This window comes from Alnus glutinosa, chromosome 8, assembly GCF_958979055.1.
Source record: "Alnus glutinosa chromosome 8, dhAlnGlut1.1, whole genome shotgun sequence".
In the NCBI taxonomy this organism is placed as follows: domain Eukaryota; kingdom Viridiplantae; phylum Streptophyta; class Magnoliopsida; order Fagales; family Betulaceae; genus Alnus; species Alnus glutinosa.
In genome coordinates this window covers 28,486,853-28,510,692 of record NC_084893.1, presented here as the reverse complement: position 1 = coordinate 28,510,692, position 23,840 = coordinate 28,486,853, and the positions used below count along the sequence as shown (strand labels likewise).

At 34.2% G+C, this 23,840-nt stretch overlaps 3 protein-coding genes across 7 annotated transcripts; all 3 read left to right on the top strand.

Moving 5' to 3' along the window:
• Positions 1–6,431: 6,431 nt before the first annotated feature.
• Positions 6,432–8,150, top strand: LOC133876394 (probable serine/threonine-protein kinase WNK11). 2 transcript variants are annotated; one of them, XM_062314664.1, is made up of 3 exons: positions 6,432–6,585; positions 7,068–7,538; positions 7,666–8,150. In XM_062314664.1, exons 1-3 carry the CDS (start codon positions 6,583–6,585, stop codon positions 8,044–8,046), a joined length of 855 nt encoding a protein of 284 aa, XP_062170648.1. In that variant the 5' UTR covers positions 6,432–6,582; the 3' UTR covers positions 8,047–8,150. The 2 variants fall into 2 exon arrangements, with proteins under 2 accessions (XP_062170648.1, XP_062170647.1); XM_062314663.1 differs by having other exon boundaries at positions 6,435–6,585; positions 7,035–7,538.
• A 3,952-nt stretch (positions 8,151–12,102) lies between these two features.
• On the top strand, positions 12,103–14,630 carry LOC133875987 (probable inactive receptor kinase At2g26730). The gene is made up of 2 exons (XM_062314279.1): positions 12,103–13,354; positions 13,922–14,630. Exons 1-2 carry the CDS (start codon positions 12,199–12,201, stop codon positions 14,578–14,580), a joined length of 1,815 nt encoding a protein of 604 aa, XP_062170263.1. The 5' UTR covers positions 12,103–12,198; the 3' UTR covers positions 14,581–14,630.
• Positions 14,631–18,849: 4,219 nt separating this feature from the next.
• On the top strand, positions 18,850–22,732 carry LOC133875141 (heterogeneous nuclear ribonucleoprotein 1). 4 transcript variants are annotated; one of them, XM_062313158.1, is made up of 5 exons: positions 18,850–19,130; positions 19,270–19,392; positions 19,685–19,906; positions 20,250–21,447; positions 22,050–22,732. In XM_062313158.1, the coding sequence occupies exons 3-5, from the start codon at positions 19,685–19,687 to the stop codon at positions 22,061–22,063; spliced, it is 1,434 nt and encodes a 477-aa protein (XP_062169142.1). In that variant the 5' UTR covers positions 18,850–19,130; positions 19,270–19,392; the 3' UTR covers positions 22,064–22,732. The 4 variants fall into 4 exon arrangements, with proteins under 4 accessions (XP_062169142.1, XP_062169140.1, XP_062169139.1 ...); XM_062313156.1 differs by having other exon boundaries at positions 19,680–19,906; XM_062313155.1 differs by lacking the exon at positions 19,270–19,392.
• Positions 22,733–23,840: the final 1,108 nt, after the last annotated feature.

The window sequence follows — 23,840 nt, the reverse complement described above, 5'->3', positions numbered from 1 at the left end:
CCATTCCTATTTGGACTAAAAAAAAAAAGGAGTCTATTTGACGTCAAGTGGTAATTTAAATTATATATTTTATTTTATTTTGAACAAAATTCTATTTGTTAATTTAACAAAAGAAACAATAATAATAAACTGAGACTATAGTGATTGCCAAAGGCCCAAAAGGGTATTTTCCAAAAGATATTTTCATATTCAAATATTCAAGATTGATTGCCATGATCATCACTACTACGTTATTTATTTATTTATTTATTATTATTATTTTATTTGCATTTTATCTCCAAGGAAAAGGATACACCTTGAAGGGTGGCTGAGATAGTAAGATGCCTCCCTTCAATACTTTGATACTCCAATTACTTTTGGCCGGCACAACATAAAGTGGGTGCTTTGTTTCCTACCACATGGGCTTGGCATGGATGTCAAAGCATAATGGCAATTCACTGGATTTGAATTGGCTGCAATTTGTTTATTGAATTGTAAATTTGTAATACGTCCGAGCCTCAAATGAAATAAAATTTTGATGAAATTTACCTATTTAGACGAGTGTTTAGACAATTTGAAATTCATGGCATACTTGTTCGGACAGGTAGACTCCACCAAGTCGTAGAATTAGAACGGGCTAAGCTGACCCATCGGCCGGCTCATATTTTGCTTATTTGTTTTCCTTTTTTTAAGCCACAATAAGCACAAGCAATGGAATCAAAGACCTTTATTGGAGCTTGTCTTCGTTGTAATAATATATATATATACTTTTTGATATAAAGTTTTTCTTTAAATTGGATTGAAAAATTTTCTTTCAATTCGTCTATTAAATTGACATGTGTTCACAATGCACATACATGTCAATTTAATAAACAGAATTTGAGGAATTTCTTCAAACTCAATTTAAATGAAATACTTGAAGCTCACTTAAAAATAAAAAATAAATTAAGAGAGAATTTCACTTAATCTCTTTGAACTTCCATCACATTTGCAAGTACCCCATAAACTTTAAAAAATCTTAATTTAGTGTACTCATCTTTCAATTATTTTCAATTTCAACCTGCTGTTAGGATCGATTTTTCGTTAAATCATAATGGAAAGGTGTTAAAATTCTCAAAATATCCCCATTTTTTTTTTTAAAAAAAAAAGAAAGAATAAAATTATAAGAATTTAAGCTTTGGTCAAAATTTAATGAAATTTATAAAAATACCCACGCTTGAATATTTGAAGAAATATATATATATATTTTCTTAAAAAAAAAAATTGCATATTTTGGAAATGTTGACATAATTTAACAGAAAATCCTAATGAATTGGTGAAATAAAAAAATAAAAAATAAAATTAAAAGTTGGATACACTAAATTTAGAGCTTTTTAAGTTTAGAAAGTGATTACAAAAGCAACACCAATGCAAAAGGGTTACGTGAAGTTTTTCCAAGAACTAAAGAAAAATGTTGGTTGATGACTTTCATGTGACATTTATATGGAATATCCAATGTGTTGATGTTGGATGTTTGGCGTTAAAAAATTGGAACAGAATCCTCTCCATTTAGTTATGAGAAATGATCACTACACTCATTTCTCACAACAGCCCCACAACAAGCTGACGTGATTGGTAGTATTTTATTATTTTTTTACAAAAACAAAACAAAACAAAAAAAGTAATAAAATATTATCAGCCACATCAGCTTGTTGTGGGGCTGTTGTGAGAAATGAGTGTAAGACAACTTGTTGTGGGGCTGTTGTGAGAAATGAGTGTAGGGATCATTTCTCTTTAGTTATAAATCAGGGGTATAGTTGTCCTTTTCCATATGAATATGGAAAAGACAACTATACCCCTGATTTGAAAAGGAGAGGATCCAAATTCCAAAAGATTTGAGTTACCTACTTAGATGGGTACTTTGAAAGATGCATGCCACGCCACTCTTAAGTGATTCAACTCATTTTGCTTCCTCATCTTCACGGGAAATTTACCATAATTCATGTTGATCATCTTTCCTTGGAGCAAGCTGTTCATTTTCCATGCCCTTTTTTTTTTTTTTTTTTTTTTTTTTTTTTTTTTTAATTAATTTCTTCAAGTTTGTTATTACTTTTGATTTGTATACAATGTATAATAACTCACATGATAGTATTATTAAAGCATTAAAAAAAAAAAAATCTTTTCAAAGACGGAACAAGAACTAGAAGGTCATACGACTCATACTTTCACTAATTTTGAAATTTATGCATAGTTTGAGACAAAATCAAAAGGGGTTCCGTCTCGTATTTCATTACTCTTTATCACGAATTTAGTGGTTGTTGCTTAATTTTTGCTCTCTCTATTATTTTCTTCCAAAATTGTTGAAGAAAATATAATGATTTAATTGACTTTCTTCACATGTCCTAAGTATAAGGCAAAGGCCAACTTGGACTAATCACATGTTCCTTCATGCATTCATAATTCCATTCAAAAAGCCTAATATCACAAGAGAACGCAAACCTACGGAGCTATATATATATATATATATATATATATATATATTCTCGATGGATTTTAGGATATCCATGTGAGCACAATTATTTTCAGCAGAATCAAAAAGTTTGGTTTCAGTGTAAAGGAAAAGTAAAATAATGTAGCCTTGCCTCTCAAGAATGGAATCAGCAACAATGAAAGAAACACAAGATTAGATTCATAGTTTTTTATTAGTTTATAAATTTATTTATTTTAATTTAACGTGGCACTATTAAATTGGATGGAAAACACATGAAAATAATCCAATTAAAAATCACGAAAAAACTTAAGGATTTTAGAAGTGAAAGAAAAAATTGAATGATTTGTATAAGTGTGTTTGGTAAGGAATTTATTTTATATTTATTCTAAAAAAAAATTAAGTATAGTATGGAGTAGATTTATTCAAATCTTAACCATTATTTTTCAAATTAAATGTTAAAGATTTCTTCCATATCAACAATTAACCCTCTAAGCTAGAAACCATTTGGCACTTAAATCACCAACTTTAAAAAGTAACATGTAACCCACTTCAAATACTATTATTATATTACAAGTTACACCCTCCGTTAACGGGGGTGGAGCTAAAAGTTTTTATGGGTAGGGGCCAATGGCAAAAAAATAATTCTTGGTAGGGGCCAAATAAACTAAATTTTTATTTTTATCTTATATTTTTTATTTTTTATTTTTTTTAAAAAAAATTTCCACCTAATAATTTTTTTTTTTTTTAGGAAATTGGGGGCCAACCCCCCCCCCCCCCCCCCCCCTCCCTCCGTCCCTGTCCGTTAACATTCTGCTTTAAAATTGACAAAAAAAAAAAAAAAAAAATTATCATGTATGACACATGCATGGCTTTTTTATTCGATCAATAGCCTAAATTACTCATAATTTTTATTTTTTGAAAAAAAAAGAAAAAAAAAACTTTGAAGGAGTGGCTTATTGAGAGGGTGGTTTGACCACATCTAAACTGGTAAGGAGGTGGCCAAACACCTCCATAGGCTTAGGCTGTAAGGGTGGTTTTGTCAATTCAAAATGGTCCAAGGGTGGCCGAACCACCTCTACGTAGCCAATCCCTAATTAGTTAATACTCAATAAAGGGTGGTTGAATTACCCCTATAGATTTTGAGAGTGATTCAGCCTTTCGCTAAATAGTTAAGAGGTGTGGGCAAACCACCTTCGTGTTCAATTGTTCAAGTACTCCTGAACTGTTAAGGGAGTGATTAAAGTGTGCGTCAACTACCCCTTTAGTTTTTTTTCTTAATTATTATTTTTTGATATATTTCAGAGATAATTTTAGTAGTTCAAGTTTTAAAAAAAAAAAGAAAAAAAAGTAGCGTGTATATCACATGTAAGATTTTTTTTTGCCCATTTTAACGTCATATACATGACCCCTCACGCCATCATGTTTTCCCCAATTTTTTTTTTTTTTAAAAAAATATTATTATGATTCTTTGAAAATTAAAATCTTACTCTCTAACTTTTTTTTTTTTTTTATTTTTTTATTTTTTTTTATTTTTTTTATCAGTTTTGTCCCGCCAAATTGTTAATACTAACTCCATCCCTCAGGCCCTCATCATATTCTAACTGAAGCTTGAGGATCAAAAAGAGTTTTATAGTCCAAGTGCCAAAATGAAAAGTTTTAAAGATAATTTTTTAAAAATTTAAAAAATTTCTTACAATTTAATTTATAAAATTGACGTGTATTCTTTAGCACGTTACTCTTACTTTTATGGACGGAGTTAGAAAAAGTCCATGAAGAAAATTCATGTCATTTGAAGAATTAATGCATTTTCTTCCCACGTGTATTATTTCATTATTTATCGCAAATATTTATAGTGTAGTTTAAGGCCGACCTCTTAATGTCCAGTTGCCCTTCAACTTTCAATTTTCAAAGCCAATCCGGCCGAAATTGATAGAACAACCATGTCAAAGAATGTGACACTCCAGACTGGAAAATCATTTTCTTAGAAGCCAAACACCTCACGCGTTCTACTAAACTATATATATATATTAACTATGGTTCATAAAAAATAAAATATAATAATAATAATAATAATAATAATAAGGGAAACTCCACATATCCCCTCAAACTATTACTCAATTGACAATGTCTCTCCAAACTTTTAATTGGTACAGTATTTTTCCAAACTACCAAAACGTTGTTAATGTCCTACAAAGCTAGCAAAAAGACAAAAAAGACCTTAATTTTTTTTTAAATAAGACAAAAATATCCCTATAAATTAAAAAAACGAATTTTTATTTTTTATAAAACAAAACGATTTTTTTTTTTTTTTAATTTCTTTGACCAAAAAAAAAAAGAAGCAAAATTTAACTTAGAAAAAAAGAAAACTTTTTTATTTTTTATTTTTAAATTTTTCCATGGTTTTTATGTATTTCTTTTTTATTTTATTTTTTTAGTTTTAATATTTAATTTTGTTTTATTAAGGGTATTTTTGTCATTAGGAAAACATTAACAATTTTTGGTAGTTTGAGTGAAATATTGTCCAAATTAAAAGTTTGAGAAGATATTATTAATTTTTTTTTTTACATGTCCACATGAGGGGGGAGAGGAGATTCGAACTAATGACCTCCGCTTCATGAAGCATGGTGCTCAGCTGATTGAGACGAAGACATTATTAATTGGGTGATAATTTGAAGGATGTATATGTATTTTATCCTAATAATAATAATAATAATAATAATAAATATATCATAAATCTCTGATTCAACGAGCAATTTGAAATCGCTCTCTCACATTTTAAAAATAAACTTTCACTCGCTCCTTTATTTTTTTGCGAATTTAAAAAAAAGTCTCTCCGCGTGTTTTTTTTCAATTTTTGAAACGTCCATTAGTTCTACTTCATCATTTTTCCCTTGTCACTTTAAAATAATATTTGTTTATTGTGTTATAAATTAAAATATAAAAGTCAATTAAAAAAAAAATCTAAACTAAACTATAGTTCTAAAAATAAATAAATAATAATAATAAAAAAAAAAAAGCAAAACAATAGCGCATCCTCAAAGACTTTTCCCCAGCGACATCTCGGCTATCATAGGGCCATGGGTCCCATCCTTGACGGTCAAGAAACAAATTCCTAGGTACCAAAAGTTGACTTTCCGGTTTCTGAACATCCACGGAAAAACGTGGTACGAAAAAGGAAAGTACTAACGCGTAGCAAACTCCTAATTCAATGGAGAAGAGATCCTCTCAAATTTCGAATTTGGGAGAGATTTATGGTCAAGATTTTTATTATGAACGATATATATATATAAATTTTTTTAAAAAAAACCTCAATTTTTTTTTAAAAAAATATGTCAATCTCATGTTACAATTTTAATAGTACCACGTATCGCTGATATAAAAGTTCGTCAGTTTTAAATGAAAAAAATAGACGGAAACAAAGGTATCATCTATGTCTTTTTTTATAGCACATGTACCACTTATGAAAAAAATGAAAATTAAAAGAGTTAAATCACAATAGGCAAAAAAATATTTAATCCAAAAATTAATTAAATGGTCAAACTCTTTAACTTTAACTTGCTAATTTTGTTTTCAATTCATTTAAAAAAATGTTGTAGTTTTATATATTGCGTGTCAAGTTCGGCGTGAAAATAAAATTATATAGGTATGTTATTCAACCAATTTATTAAAAGAGTTAGATCTGTCATCTATAATTAATTAATTTTGTATTAAATTAGTGTCGGGTTGATAAATTATATAAAAGAAAGTAGATTTAAAAGTGGAATAAAGAGGATCTTATTGCCAAAAGATGAGATTCCCTTGGTAAACTTCATTATCAGATTTGAGAGTCTGTTACAAAAAGAAGAATATTAAATTAAAAGCTAAAACGGTTCAGATTACCTTTATCCAAAATTAATTGACTATTAACCTTGAAATTAACCGTGGTTAAGCTTGAGACGGTGTAGTGGTCCACCCTAGCTCCTATAAATACCCTCTCCAAGGGCTTTGGCTTTTCCATGTTTCCGCTGGCTGCACTACTTTTTCAAAGTTTTCGTCTTTCGAATGGCTCTCTGCTTGATTAGCTTCTCCAGAACCCTGTAGCTTTTTTGTTAAAGAAAATCAGTAGAAGTTGAAAGCGGAAACTTTGGTGTCTTATGGTAAGAGTTCTGGGCTCTTCTATCATGTTCTTCATTGCTTATTCATATATGCTCTTCCATTAATCAATCAAACGCTTCAAACCCTTTCTTCTCCATCAAAGATTGAAACTTTGTTTTGGATTATCAGACGATTTATTTTTCTGGGTGTGTAAGATTTCCACTTTTTTTTTTTTGCAGAAAATTTTATTTTCATGTTGATGGGTTGAATATTGAGACTTAATTAGAGCTTTAATTAAAAAAAAAAAAAAATTCTGATTTCGTTGGGTGTATGATCAGTTTGAGAATTGTGTCTATTTGGTCTTTTTCTTTTGGATCTCCACTCCCCAAAAAAACTATTCATCTAATTTATCTTCACGGTTAGATTGATTTATTGGGTTTCAACTTTGTTGTCCCAAAGCTTGTTCATATGTAGTGTTTGTTTGAATTCATTTGCATGTTTTTCTTTGAAGATGCCTAATTTCGTCGATGACCCATCTGATAAGGACTCGGAGCAATTCGTGGAAATTGATCCAACGGGCCGCTACGGCCGCTACAACGAGCTGCTTGGGTCCGGGGCAGTGAAAAAAGTGTACCGCGCGTTCGATCAAGAGGAAGGCATAGAAGTAGCATGGAACCAAGTGAAGCTGCGAAACTTCACCAACGATCCCACCATGATCGACAGGCTCTACTCCGAGGTCCGGCTGCTGAGAACCTTAACGAACAAGAACATCATTGCCTTGTACAACGTGTGGAGGGACGGGGAAAACAACACGCTGAACTTCATCACCGAGGTGTGCACGAGTGGGAACTTGAGGGAGTACAGGAAGAAACACAGGCATGTTTCGATGAAGGCATTGAAGAAGTGGTCAAAGCAGATTTTGAAGGGGCTGGACTACTTGCACACCCATGAGCCTTGTGTCATTCATAGAGATCTCAATTGCAGCAATGTCTTTGTCAATGGGAACGTTGGTCAGGTATGCAGCCAAGCAATCAAATTTAGTCTTAATTACTTTCAATTTAAGCGACAAAAGTTTAATAGACTGGATTGGATTGGAAGAAAACGCGCTTACCTTACTTTTTGAATTGGTTTTGTTTCGATAGGTAAAGATTGGTGATTTGGGGTTGGCAGCAATAGTGGGGAAGAACCGTTCGGCCCATTCGGTGTTGGGGACGCCAGAATTCATGGCGCCGGAGCTTTACGAGGAGGATTACACAGAAATGGTGGACATCTACTCGTTTGGAATGTGCATGCTAGAGATGGTGACTTTGGAAATTCCCTATAGTGAGTGTGACAACATTGCCAAGATATACAAGAAGGTGTCATCTGGGGTGAGGCCTCAGGCATTGAGCAAGATCAAGGATTTGGAGGTGATGGCATTCATCGAGAAGTGCCTCGCCCAACCGAGGGCTAGACCTTCTGCGGCCGAGCTCCTCAAGGATCCATTCTTTGATGAAGTTGATGATGATGAAAATGAGTTATAATGTTTTCCAAGTGCGTGGTTAAATTTACAATTTGTTGCGAGTCTAATCCTTCTTTTTCAAATGTATTTGTTCATTTTTATTATTATGGTTTTGGAGGGGCGTAGGGAGGGTGGGTGGGTGGGTTTGGGCTTTGAAATCATATTCATTTTCTTTCTCTTTTAAAATGGAGGAATTGGATACTGATTGAAGTTATAGGGTAGAATAGGGGGAGTGTTTAATTGGGGAATGGGGATGGTGTTGTTTTGTATATTGGATTTGATTTTTGAAGTTTGAACACAATAAAGTTTGAAGTAGAAAAGATTGAGTTTGCTTATCGTCTTATTCTCAAAAGTTTAAATTATTCTTTCTCACGTGATCGAGGACTTCTTCGTTGATATCATGTTAAATATTCTAAAAGTTTAAGCAATTAGAAAATAGTAAATTTTTAATTAATAATTTAAATTGCAGCATATGTTGTTCTCACGATTTATGCTAAAATTTTTTAGTAAAAAAAATAAGAGAAAAAATAAAGGTAAAAAAATTGTACCTTGAGAGAATTCATAAAAAAAAAAAAAAAAAAAAAAATCCATTATTTTGATGTTTTCTTGAAGAAGTTTTCGAAAGTGGATTTCAAACATGCTTCACTTAAAAAAAGCTGCCGTTAATGTTATAACACTCATCACAATTCAAGATTTCAACTGTATTATCAAGTCAATGGAATAAAGGTAAATATGAAAAAAAAAGATAAAAAAATTGAGGTCAAAGGGTTGATTTCGTTCTGAAGACTAAACATATTCTTCTGTCTAAAGTGGCAACCTAGAGATAATGACATTCACAAGCAAATGGCCTTTGGGATGTAGTAAATTGGCTATTGGCTATTGGCATGGGGCAAAGGATAATAATTAGGGGGAAGTGGGGGTGGCCCAGAGACCTTGTGGTTGTGCTGTCACACTGAAATTTGTTGGGATAGAATTGCTGGTTGCCTCACTGTCATAGGCATTAGGCAGAGTCCTCTATTTTCATTAAAGAGAAAAGGTTTTGATAATTTGGCATCAAACTTTGTCAATACTGATAGGTTTTATGGTGTGATGGGTCCATGGACCTGATATCTCGTCCATCAATCAACCGACTTGAGAAGAATTTGGCATCAGACATTGTCAATGCTGATAGGTTTTATGGTGTGATGGGTCCATGGGCCCGATACCTCATCCATCAATTAACCGACTCGAGAACAGATGCATATGGTACCAATACACACTAGACCCATTCCCTTGTTATTGCTGGTTGCCTCACTGGCATAGGCATTAGGCAGAGTCCTCTATTTCCATTAAAGAGAAAAAGGGTTTGAGAATTTGGCATCAAACTTTGTCAATGTTGATAGGTTTTATGGTGTGATGGGTCCATGGACTCGATACCTCGTTCATCGATTAACCGACTTGAGAACAGTTACATGGTATCAATATCACACTGGATCCATTCCTTTGGTATGTTAATAACCGTTCTCGCGATTTTTAGCATAAGGCAATCGCTTGATTGGAGTTGTGGGATGTATGAAATATTGATAGGTTTTAAGTATGATAGGTCCATGGACCGGATATCGATTAATCGACTTGAGAACAGTTACATGGTACTAATACCACACTGGATCCATTCCTTTGGTATGTTAATAACCGTTCTCACGATTTTCAGCATAAGGCAATCACTTGATAGGAGTTGTGGGATTTATAGAATATTTGCAACATGGAAGCAAGAGCGGAGCTAGGATTTAGGATTGGAGGGGAGGCAAATTGAAAAAAAATAAAATTGGGGGGGCCAAAACTGAATAAAAAAAAAAAAAAATTTAAGAATAAAATTTTAATTTTTAGGATTTTTTTTTTTTTGGGGGGGGGGGAAAACCTCAGGCCCAGGCCCCCCCAAGGCCTGGAGTAGCTCCACCCTTGCATGGAAGTCTCTAATAAAAGCATAGCACGTGGCAGACGGTTACAACAATATCTGCTATAAAGAGTGGCGATCGTCAGGTTTTGTCTCCTTCCTTTTGCAAACTATGTTTGCTTTTCCTAAGATTATTCCCCTTTGATTCATACGGACTTAAGCATCAAAATTATTCCTGCGGCCCACTCCGACAACTTTTTTGCTAAGTTATTCTCTCATTACAGGTATTTTCGATCCTTATCTCAACACGCGGTCAACTGTTCTAACATATTGTATAGAGGCAGGGATTCCCAAAAAGAATATGTTATGAAATATGATATGCATATTAAGAAGTATGAAACAAATTAGAAGAAAGTCTAAGTTTTGCAACACAATAATCGAATATGATTAGTGTGCAAGTAACGTGCTTTACGCGTAAAGAGGCTAAGGATTATTTAATCCTAAATTGTGATCATTAACAAGCCTTATGAAAAAGAAATAATTTCCTCCAATTTTTGTTGGGTGTGCTACTACAAAAGAAATCAATATATTTTAAGAGTATTAGGTAGTATTGTTCAAAATGTATTGGCATGAATTATGAGGTTAAATATGTTATTTTATTAATTAAATAATTAAATTTATTTTTCTTTATTAGCTTAAATTTTTGCAATAAGTGATTACTTAACATATTAAGGGAAAGATGCTTCGTTGGTCCCTGATATATGAATTTTTATCAAATCGCTCTTTAAAATTTATAAGTTGTCAATTTACTCCTTAAGGTTAGAACATTATCAAATAGATTATTCCATCCACTTTTTCGTTAAATTTTTAACGGTGCTGCCATGTCATGCCCAATTAGAAGACAACATGTATATCATTTAATAAAAAATAAAAATATAGAAAACAATATATATATATATATATATATTCAGTTTTTTGGAGGTGGTTCAAGCAGTTCCCGTTAGCCGGGCTATGGTGGCTGAATCATCCCACCTCCACGCAAATCATTGCGGTAGGAATGGTTCTTATCTACTAAACGATTGACTACAAAAGGGTGAAGACATTTTTTTTTTTTAATATTAATATTAATAATTTTATATACAACAAGAACATCACTTCTTGTATTACAATTGCATATGTTTCCCTGGTGAACAGTGAAGTTGGAATGCAAAAAATGAGTAAGCAAAATGTAAGGGTTTGAAGCCTTTCATTGCACAAAAGCATATATAACAGCTGAATTTAGTAGTCAGATGTCATGTTGATTGGATGGTTGACAACTATGCTGCATATAATAACAAAGAAATGGAAAGAAGTTATTGCCCCTTCGTAACTACCGTTTATCTAAAAAAAAGTTAAGCTAATCGCTCGTTTGACTAGAATATTTAGCTGAAATGGTGGGTAAATTACGGCGTTAGTGTTTGAATTCACGATCTTTGTTTTGATATTATGTTAAATTACCGCTTATTCTAAAAGTTTAAGGTATAACTTAATTAATACTTTGACAACCTTTTTTGCACTCTTTAATGCATGTCTTAGTTTTACTTGGTCTGAAAACGCCAAACACAGCAAACAAAAAAACGTACCAAACAAAGGCACAGATGGCAACTTCGAAACTGCCACTCTATAAGTTCAGAAGATCCAAAACAAAACATACATTGCATTCTCCGAATACCTTGTCAATATTTTGCTTCGATGATGACATTGCTGATAAGTCTCCTTATTCAAACATCATCTGCTTAGAGTCTTTAAACGAACTCGTTAAAAGTAAATCGTTTGAATGCGTGTTTTTAAAAAATTACGGTTTCAAAGCATAAAAAAAACTACTTAATCAAATCATAGACAAAGGAGTGCGTTTTTACAAATACACGATTTTTAAGGCTAAATCGTGATTTTACCAAATGGTTTTAAAACGCATGTTTTGAAACCGTCAAAATCTAAACGGACCCTTATTGTCATGATACTGCACTCTTGTCACTAATGACAAGAGTACCGCAACAAATTGCAGCCAATTTCACGACTGTGTGCAGGAATGTGACATCACATAGAAGATAACTAATTGTTGTATGCATAAAACATTGGTGATGTCGCATACAGAAAGAATAGTCCAAAAAACTTTGGAAACCATGAAGGAAGATGTCCTCATCTGATGCATCAAAACAAAAAGAGTAGAAATATATAATTAGTCGGAATCTCTGATTTGAGATGCCTTAAAGAACAAAGAAAAAAGTACTGACGATCCAAAAAAACAGCAGAGACAAAAATATGCAGAGCCAGAGGGAGTTCAATCTGTTTTTGAAGAGGCTGGTGGTATGGATTGCTGTCCTTCCTCTCCTGATAATGGTCTCTACAGGAGGTCAGTTATCAGAATCTCAATCTTTGTTCAGTTTCATTAAAGCTGTTGATCCACAAAATGTGCTAAGAATTGACTGGAATGGGTTGCTGCCACATCCCTGCATGCATGAGTTGAAGGGTGTAAAATGCAATTTACAGGCTACTGCCATAGCAGAAATCAGGCTTGAAAATTTGAATCTTAGTGGCATACTTGATGCTGATGCCCTTTCCAAGCTCCAAAATCTGCAAGTTCTAAGCTTAGCAAAGAATCACATCAGAGGAAACATCCCTTACTCAATATTGTACTGCACAAGGCTGACTTACTTAAATCTAAGCCACAATCTTCTGAGTGGAAGGTTACCTATGGCTGCTCTTACTGAGTTGAAATATCTCAGGACCTTGGACATCTCTAACAATCATTTTACTAGCATCATGCCATATTTCAAGCAGGAACTCAAGAATCTCTATACATATTCCTTGAAATCAAGTGCATTACAGAAAATTAGCACTGGAGAAAGGGTAGAGGCAATGGATTCAACGCACACACCTTCAGAAAGCCCAAAAAGTAGCACTGAACACCCGAGTAAACCCTGGCTAAACTTGGGGATTCTACTTCTTGGCATTGGATTCCTTCTGTTTTGTACCTACTTAGTGATAAAGAGGATCAATTCAGCCAAAGAGAGGGAGATTCTGAAGCGGCTTCCGGACTCTCATCCTCCCGAAACACCACCGCCCAAGGCAAAAGAGGAAGTTAAGGCAGTGGAAAGACGGTCAGAGCTTGTGTTTTTTGTTGAGGAGCAGGAAAGGTTCAAATTGGAGGACCTCCATGAAGCCACAGCTGACTTGCAAAACCAGACCCTTTGCAGCACCCTTTACAAGGTAATACTTAAAAACAGTGCCCTTTTTGCAGTCAAAAGATTGAAGAAATTGCAGGTATCCTTTGAGGAGTTCGGCCAAACAATAATCCAGATAGGGAATTTAAAGCATCCAAACATTCTGCCCCTAGTTGGTTACCATTCAACCAATGAAGAAAAACTTTTCATCTATAAGTATCAAAGCAATGGGAGTCTGCTAAACTTACTAGAAGGTAAGTTGAGATCTAATATTTCCAGACATGGAAAGTCATCATGTGACCAAAGCAGGTCAGTCGGACTGTCCATCACTCAAACACAAAAGAGAATATGCTTGCCTTTTGCCTTGCAAACACATACACACCAACCACACAGCTGCACTCATGCGCGCGCGTCAACACAAAATAAAACTAGTAAATATAAAGGCTATTTCTAGGCCTTTGAATAAGGAGTTGGCCTACTCTGGTTATGAGTGAATTTGCTGAACTAGATGTGAATGCTTTAAGGCTTTTAAAATAAAAAATAGATCTTCTTAAAATGAGTCGTAGAGTCGGCATTCATTTTGATCGCAGCCTATAGCTCAAATGTTGGAGTTAAAGAATAATAAATTAATCATTTTTTATAAGCTTTTTTAAATAATTGGTGATTTAACATGATGAGCCATGTTTTTTGAGTTCGAATTTTATCTCTGTCATTTACCCATTTTCTATCGGCTTAAATTTTGGGATAACTGTGATATAACAAATAAAATAACTTTCGACAATACATATATGTACCTGGTTAATATTTTTGGTTCTCTGCAGACTATGTTGAAGGTAAGCGGGACTTCCCTTGGGGACTTCGGTTGTCCATTGCAAGTGGGATTGCAAAGGGTTTGGCCTTCATCTATAAAAGTTCTGATGACCAGGAGGAGATAATCCCTCATGGGAATCTTAAGCTATCGAATATACTCTTGGATGAAAATAATGTACCACTGATAAGTGAATATGGGTTTTCAAGATTTCTAGACTCCACAAAACTTTGTGTCTTGACCCCCATTAATGGAAATACAGCTCCTGAGAAAAGTTTAACAGAACAAGGAGATGTTTTTAGCTTTGGAGTGATTCTCCTGGAGCTACTGACAGGCAAAACTGTAGAGAAGAGTGGGATAGACCTTCCTAAATGGGTAAGGGCTATGGTGAGGGAGGAATGGACTGGAGAGGTGTTTGACAAAGAGGTCAGTAAAGCTGCAATACACTGGGAGTTTCCCTTGCTGAATATAGCCCTCAAATGTGTATCACATTCTCCTGAGGATCGGCCAACCACGGCAGAAGTTTCGGAGAGGATAGAGGAGATTGTGACTTTGCAAGGAGACCATTCTACTACTTCACTTGAGTCTTGTTGTGGATCCACCCAACATAATTGCTGTGTTCTTCACACGATCATAACTGATACTTGGGATAGTCCTGGATCAAATTACTGAAGGTTTTGTTCCTTTTAATTTGGAAGAACAGAAGCTATATATATATATATATATATATATATATATATATATATATATATATATATATCTCAGTCAACCACAAATTAAGAACAACTCATGTTAAATATTAATCTGCCAATGTAGACATGCATCAAGCACAGTGTAATGCCTTTTTCTAGATCTTCTCTTTTTTCCAAGCTATAGTCCAAATGTTTGAACATATTACATATCGGTAATAGTGCTGTAAACAAAACTTTCTCACATTACAACCATAAAAATTCCTATTTAAGTCTGTATGTGTGTATGAATTCATGAACAGTACTTGGGACCTGAAAACGCTTTTATCAATGCATGGCGCCTTCGAGGTATATATGTTTCTCATTGTACGTAGTATATATATATATCTTCATGATCGATCATCTTAAAAACGCTACAAAAGGTGGCGTTTGTAGTAAGAATAAAAGCATCTCTCTTCCCCCAACCAACAAAGCTGCCCTGTCAGATTCTTACATACTGTAAGGAAATATTGCTCACAGACAAAGTCATAGTTACGTACCCTTAAATTAGAAGCCAGCCCTAATTACACGGTGAGATTTCCTCATCCACATGATCTTGACTAATTAATTAATTAATGGTTGGGACCGGCTGTGGTTTGGATCTTAATTCTCTATAATTCTTGGATCAGGATTCATCAATTTCATGCAAAAATGGTGAAAGGTAGTCATTTCCTGATCAATTTTTATTTTTTATTTTTTATTTTTTTTATTTTTTTTTTTAAGAAATCAGAATTTTGTTTTGTTACATTTAACGGTGTATATTAAATCTGTGAAATTCAATTTTGATCATGAAATGACTCATCTCGAGAATCCTATTCCATAATTCTCAGGGTTCACTACCAATTAAGTAGATTTTCCTAAATAAATCCTTACTACTATTTTAAAATTAAATAATTATTTATCACCTTAGTATTTACAATATTTTCTATATTTTAATATGTGATAAATGCCGATATGGCAAAATCCCAACCATTTAATTTAAATATAATGGTACGAAATTGAGAAAATCTAAATGGTAGAATTCCTTAAAAAAATTAGATGATAAAATACCCTAAACGATATATCTTGATCCCTTTTGCTTGCGTCACATCTTAACACTCATCTTGGATGGTGATTTTTGCTAAACCCTAAATACTCACTCAACACACTAATTAAATTGATATAAGATGGGGACTCCTTGTGCCACTCATTGTTGTCACCACCTTCAACAACTATCGTCAGTGCTTAATTTTTTTGCTTGAAAAGACAACAGTGTAACTCAATACTGAATTTCTTAAACTCTGTTAATTTTGCTGGTTAGACCTTAATTATCTGTTGCCTTTTGTTTATTTATATATGTGTGTGTGTGAAATGCTCTTTAATAGGTTCTCATATGACTGCCATGCAACTATGATGATGCGGCAATAAAAATCAGTCCTTAATTTTTTTTTTTTTTTTTTACATGCCATTGTTAATCCAAAGACTGATTTTCACTATCACATCATCACAGTTGTATGACAGTCATATAAGAGTCTACTATATATATATATATATATCCAATTGGATGAAATTGCTTCAAGAAGGCATGTGTACTAGAGGTTACCTCATAAAGGAGTTAAATGACTAGATGTGTACGTTGGTTGCTATTGTCTATTGCTTAATATTGACAATTGCTTAAATAATGGAGAGGATGCAAAACCTAACTTTTGCAATTCATTGGAGAATCTTGCCTACCATTAATTTCATATTATTTGTAGCTATATATATATATATATATATATATATATATATATATATATATATATATATGTGTGTGTGTGTGTGTGTATACGTACGTTGGATCATATATCTTTTTATTTTTGGGTAAATTACACTTCACCTCCTAAACTCACACTCCATTTGCTCTTCGACATTTAAATAAGAGTAATGTTACACATCATCCCCTTGTCTTCCTTTTGTCCTCCCAAAATTGATGTGGCTCTTAAAATCACTATTGGATTAAAATCCAAAAGTGATATATCAAAAATTCAATGGTAATTTTAAGAGTCACATCAATTTTGGGAGGACAAAAGGAGGACAAAGGGATGATGTGTAGCATTACTCTTTAAATAACGACTTACTGCAACTCAGACCTACGAACTCCTAAAATCTTTTGAGTTACCACCCCTACACGTGTCACCCTTGCTAACTTCATCTACCAATGCTAAGGGTCAAATATGACCTAAGAGATAACTTGAAACATTTTGGTAAATCATAGGTTAATTCGAGTTATAGCTAGTCGTAGTTTACCCATTTTTCTTTTGCAATTAATACAAGCATACATACATAAGGAAATTACCAAAACAACATTTGTTGAGGATTACAGTTAGACAAAGGTTTTGAGAAAATTGGGAAAGAAAATTGCAACAAAGAGTTTTGATATTTTAAGACTGCCCCATATGAAGGGTTTTGATATTTTAAGAATGCCCCCCACCCCATATGTAGGATTTTGGTCCTATTATTCTTCTGGTTGGCTTTTTGCCAGGGAGGTTTTGTGAGTTTATAACGAGGTTGTTGTAGTTACCAACTCCAACTCCTCACGTTTCTTGGTTTTGGTATCAACGTCTACCTTCCATCCAGTGATTCTACTTCTAGACTCATGCCAAAGACATGTGGTCAAATTGATACGTACCTCGTCACCAATTTTACTGTCCGGATTGCTTGCGTTTCAATTCACGTAGTAATTAAGACGCTGCAAATCTGAATATGTGGTCAAACGGGTTTATCTTTAAGGATCACTGAAGTTTTTGTTTTTGTCCAAACGGGATAAAACAAAATTTCTATAATCCAGTCTATTAAATTGACATCTATTGTTAGAATACCTGATTCTCACGTGCGTTTTTAAAATACTTGTTAATCTTATTGCAATTTACCAAATTCCATATGTTTGTTAAGTGGTACCTGCATTTGGTGTAGCCTTTAAAACGTACGTCTTTGACACTTTTTTTCTTCATCCAAACGGCAAATGGTAACTCGATCTCCAAAAGTAACTTTCAAAACGTCATTAATTAACTTTAACTGCAGTTCAAATCCGTAAAGATAAACAATCAAAAAAGGGAAATAGAGTGAATGGTCAACAACTTTTTCATATTAGGGTTAATTTATTTATTTATTATCATTTTTTTTTTTTTCATGTTATGTACTCCAAAATCGTCAAAATTTAACTTCATGCGCCAAAGCAAGCATGAGGCAAAAATTGAGCTTTACTCAATTTCCAAGTCTCCAAAAGTATGGTCAAGACCAAAACTGCAAAAAGTCATACATTGTTTTTGCTTTGAACAATTCAAATAGTACTGATATGAGGATAAATAATCAAGAGTCCCACTTAAACAAAGAACTGAAAAAGCTTAAAAGTTATTTTCGCTGCAAACAGATTATAGCATTTTATCTTTAAAATTTCTTTACTGAATTAACTATCGGACGCTTCCTTCCTAGTCTCCCATGGTCGGCGTCTTTTTGGTGCCCTTCTCATTATTTTGCAAGAGCCCATTGTTCGATCCGACTATATAAAAATATGCATCAACAAGTACTAAGTTAGAGTTTCCTCGAATTGAACTTAAACCTCTATGTGTTCAACAAAAATACAGAGAGCCCTTGAGATGTCTTGGTGGCAACAACCAAATCAATTTCCCATGTCATTAGGTTCATTACTAACCAAAAAAAAAAAAAAAGGTTCCATTATTAACTGTCTATAATTATAGAATATTGTTAGCCCAAGTTTTGATATGATTGATTGATATTGAACCATTTTTTAGTAAATCATCACCCTAATGATATTTTGCATTCAAAGCAAGTTAAAAAAAAAAAAAATCAAATAAAAATATATAAATACAAACATTTATAATTTCTTTACCAAAATGCAAATGAGATATAAACTTTACCCAAGTTGTCCAAAAGAAGGTAAAAATGCAGAGGTCCAATATATGGCTCTAGTACTGCATTCCAATTCCAAGCAAAAAATATTACGTACCTAAATAAATAATAATAATAAATAAAGAAATAAAAAGTAGAAAAAAAAATACTATGTGAAAGGCTTATATGGGCGTGGTTACAACTTATTACAAAGGTTTCTAAATAAACAAATAAATTACGCAAAAATTTAAAAATAAATAAATAAATAAACAAATTTTATTCATTTTGTTGTTGTTGTTAAATATCATAATCTCCTGTCATCCTTCTTGGCTCCTCCAAATATTCTTACACCAGAGGATTTTGCCAGTCTCTCTCTCTCTCTCTCTATTTATAAATTGTCCCTCACCCATCTTCAGCTAGAAATTCCATTTCTTTTGATTTAATTAAGGGAAGTGGAATAACCAACAAAAAGATAAAAAAGACAGACAGAGAGAGAGAGAGAGAGGGAGAGACAGAGAGAGAGAGAGAGAGAGAGGATGAGCACAGCCTCTGTTTCCATTACCATTATTCCCCTTCTTAGATCTTAGTTTTCTCTCATTTCCTCATCTGGGTCCTCCTCATATGGTAAAATTCTCTTTGTTTTCTCACTTTCTCTCTTTTCCTTGATCTCTCTTGAAAAATTGATTTGTTTTTCCTTATCTGGGTCCCTGATCCACCAGAATTTTGTAATTCTTTTCTCAATTTTGATATGTTGGGTCATTAGGAATTCTGGGTCCTGCTCTGATTGGTGCACCAAGGATCCGATGGTACTAAATCGATTTTGATAATTCCCACTTCGCGTTTTGATCGGGGCACCAACCGGGTTCTCTCTGAATTTTCATTGGAGGTGTGGATTTTCTTGCTTGGTTGTTGCTTCCGCATTTTGAGCATGTTGGGTTGCTAATTTTTGCAAAAAGATTGAATCATTTCGGTTGTGTAAAATTATAAGATTTTTAACAATTTACTTAACTATATGATTTTAGATTGGTTCTGATGCTGAAAGTTACGGATTCTTTGTGAATTATGAATCTCTTTGATGGATTGTTGAATTTGGATTGATTTGGGTGCCTTAATTTGAGTTTTTTAATTGTTTGAGTAGTGGTTAACGAGGTGCATGATGATGGTTGATTGTAGAAAAGATGGAATCAGATCTTGGAAAGCTCTTCATTGGTGGGATTTCTTGGGACACAGATGAAGAACGTCTTAAAGATTATTTTAGGAAATATGGGGAAGTGGTGGAGGCAGTGATCATGAGAGATCGTGCCACCGGTCGTGCTCGTGGCTTTGGTTTTGTTGTCTTTGCGGATCCTGCTGTTGCAGAAAGAGTCATCATGGATAAGCACATGATTGATGGCCGCACAGTGAGTTGTTTCTTTGCAAATACATACTTTTTGTGTCGTGGATTAATTGGCATTCTGTTAGTTTTCTTATTTGATGCTAGAGAATGTTCACTCCTTGGTTTCTAGGACTGTTCCCAACTAGATTCTGAACCCACATTCTTCAGACTGAGTTGCAGATTAGATTCATTTGTTATTGTTGCTCTCTGTCTCTCTCTCTCTCTCCAGCTAAGTATCAAAGAGTTTGAGAGTTGCTGTAGATTTGACTTACTGCAATCTGCATTGGATAAACTTTGCCCCTTTTGCTAATGTGAAACCGAAAATGACATGCTATTGTTTAATTTAGTTACTGGTCTGTCAATTTCAGGTTGAAGCAAAGAAGGCTGTTCCTAAGGATGATCAGAACATTTTAAATAGAAACACTGGTAGCTTTCATAGTTCTCCAGGTCCTGGACGTACAAAAAAGATTTTTGTTGGAGGTTTAGCGTCTACAGTCACAGAGAGCGACTTTAAGAAATACTTTGATCAGTTTGGTACAATTACCGATGTTGTAGTGATGTATGATCACAACACCCAGAGACCAAGAGGTTTTGGCTTCATCACCTATGATTCTGAGGATGCAGTAGATAGAGTGCTGCATAAACAGTTTCATGAACTGAATGGTAAAATGGTTGAGGTGAAGAGGGCAGTCCCCAAAGAGCTATCCCCAGGGCCCAGCCGAAGCCCTCTTATAGGATATAACTATGGTTGGAGTAGGGCCAATAGCTTCCTTAACAATTATGTCCAGGGTTATAATATGAGCCCGGTTGGAGGTTATGGAGTCAGGATGGATGGTAGGTTTAACCAAGTTCCTAGTGGTCGAGGTGGGTTTTCCCCATTTAGTACAACTGGTTATGGAATGGGTTTGAATTTGGAGCCAGGGCTTAGCCCAAGCTATGGTGGCAATTCCAACTTTGGCAATAGTCTTGGATATGCACGGATGCTGAGTCCTTATTACAGTAGTAATTCAAACAGGTACAATACTCCTATTGGGTATAGTGGGGGTAATGGAAGAAGTGATTCTCTTTTAAGCTCAACGACAAGGAATGTCTGGGGAAATGGTGGTCTTAACAGTGCTGCAAACGCTTCCAGCCCTGGTGCGTACTTGAACTCTGGAAGTGGGGGTTTCGGAGTTTTTGGAAATAGCAGTGCAAATTGGGGCCCTTCTCCTGCTTCAACTCAAGGTGGAGGAAGTCCTCCCGGTTATACTAGTGGGAATATTGGTTATGGCAGTGGAGAGAGCAACTTTGGGTTGGGAGGGGGAGGGTATGGAAGAAACAGTGGCACAGGTGTAGCCCAAACATCATCATTTGCTGCATCAACTGGAGGTTATGAGGGGTCCTATGGTGACTTCTATCGGAGTGGTTCCGTTTATGGTGATTCAACTTGGCGGTCTGCTACCCCCGAGCTAGAGGGTTCTGGATCGTTTGGCTATGGGCTTGGCAATATATCTTCAGATGTCACGGCCCAAAGTTCTGAGGGTTATATTGGAAGTTACAATGTTACAAGTAGACAATCAAATAGAGGTAACCGTTTGGCTTCATTAAATGATCTTTGGTCATCTTCTTTGAACTTAGTTTGGTTTATAAGCAAAAACGCAATGGAAAAGAAATCAACAATCTATAAACTTGAGTTTTAAGTTAAGCTTGTTTACTTCAAAAGAAGTTTTAGAAGCAATCAGCCATTCAAGTTAAGTTTTTTTTCTTACTCATACTATGTACTCACATAAATCTCTCTCTCTCTCTCTCTCTCTCCCCCCCCCCCCCCCCCCCCCCCCCCCCCCCCACTATTACAGAAATTTAAAAGCTGATGTTTTGCATGTCCTAGGCATTGAGTCCTGCACTTCCTCTAGAAAGTAGTATGCTCATTATACTTACAAATATGGATTCTATTTTTCCTCATGCTGCACAGGTTTGCTGATCTAGTGCTATATGTTTCCCAGTTCTTGTTTTGTTGACAAAATGTGCAATTGAATATTTTGATTCATTCAAAAGTACACAAGAAAATAAGTGTCTGCCAACTAAATGATTGTAAAAGTTTGCGCGTAGATTTTTTAGCTCTATTTTCTTCCTTACATGCTTGTCTAAATATATATATATATGTACTGATATGATATCCCTTGCTTCAGGAATTGCTACGTAGGAGATTTGTTATATGGACATCACATGGTAACGGTAGGTGAAGAGAAACTGGTCAAACAGGTGAAGGCTTGTGAATTTCATACATCTCCCTTATTAAGATATTTTAGCTTACAAGGAAGTTGATCATATAATGCTAACGGGGTTCCTTGATTTGAAGTATACATATTCAGAGAGAGAGAGAGAGAGAGAGAGAGAGCAGTTACAAGGTATTTTGTGTAAGGTTTGGGATTTCTTTTTCTTTTTTTTTTTTTGCTTTTTCAGAGCTTAGGTTCCTTTCTTGGAATTTGGTTGAGGTGTAAAATCAGATTGCGGGATATATACTCAGGAAGATTGGTTCCAACTAATGTATCGTGCATCTCTGGTGAGGCGCGCCAGCGGTAGTGTGCTAAAAAAAAAGTAGAGTAATAATTTTTTTTTGAAATTTTTTTACTGCTGTAATTCCTGGCAAAGTTTGCTGGTTATTGTTCTTATATTTCTTCCTCTGTTGGGATTTGTTTCTCTCAGCTTGTATGTGAGGTTCAGTTTGATTTACGAGTGTGTAACATTAGAGGGATACCCTTCTAGGATCCCCATCAAATAAGTTACTGAATATTTTGATTTATTTTTTAATTGAACATTTACACACAAGTTTAAACTTACATTTGCCAATGAAATGAATGCTTCATTTACAGGTCTATCTTTTACAGGTTTCGTTTCCCCTTTGGAAATAGATTTTCTGTTTCTGATCTTTTGAGTTTACTGTACTCTGTATGTGGTCGTACTCTCTCTTATCCTTCCTTTCAATCTTCAAGATTAGGATATGCTTTGCTTTGCTTGGGCTTTCATATCACTTTCATTAAAACTTGCATAAAAATAAGACATGTGGTCCCCTCTCTCTCTCTCTCTCTCTCTCACGCATACGCACGCACATACAAACGTCAGAAGACAAGGATTCTCTCTCATCTCATAGTCAGAATTTAATATTGTTGAATCTAACGGTATAAATAATGCTACATCATTTAAATTTTTTTTGAATGACATGCCAACATATTTATCATGCGGCATCATCTAAACCGTTAAATACAACATTAAATCATAACTATAAAATGACTATTCTCTATTTCAAGTAGAGAGAATACTATTCGTCTATTCCCACGTCGGGAGTATTAGAAGGTTTTGAAATTTGTGGCATTTTCTCGTATTTTAAAATAAATTTTAACCAAATTTGTGATTCACCTCCACATTTGGAACGCAAATTTAGGCCGACCAACTTCAGAAAGACAGGGCCCTACTTCATACAATGTTGAAAGACATGCTTGAATTTGAGACATCATTGTCGTTGATGGTTAACGTGGATAATTTTCATTGGGGTTGCCATTGCAGATGGTCCTTAAATGTTTTGGCCTGCATGCTTTGATCATCCAATTATTCTTAGTCCATTTTCAATCTCAAGAATCAAATAAGGTCTTATTCTCTCTCTCTGGCAGTTTGTTTCTGAACTAGAGTATACTTAATCGTTTGTAGACAAAATTTTTTTTCCAAACTGGGTTGGAATAAATTTTTTCAACCCAATTTATTAAATTGACATATAGTTTTAGAACACGTGCGATTCTCACATGAATTTTTAATAAGATTAACAAGTCATTCACATGCATTTTAAAAATGGATGGGGGAATCACGTGCTCTAAAGACAGAAATCAATTTAATAAACTGGGTTGGAAGAAATTTCTCTAACCGAGTTTGAAGGAAAACTTTGTCCGTCCTTTCTTTTCTTCCCATTTTTTTTTGAAACAATTTTA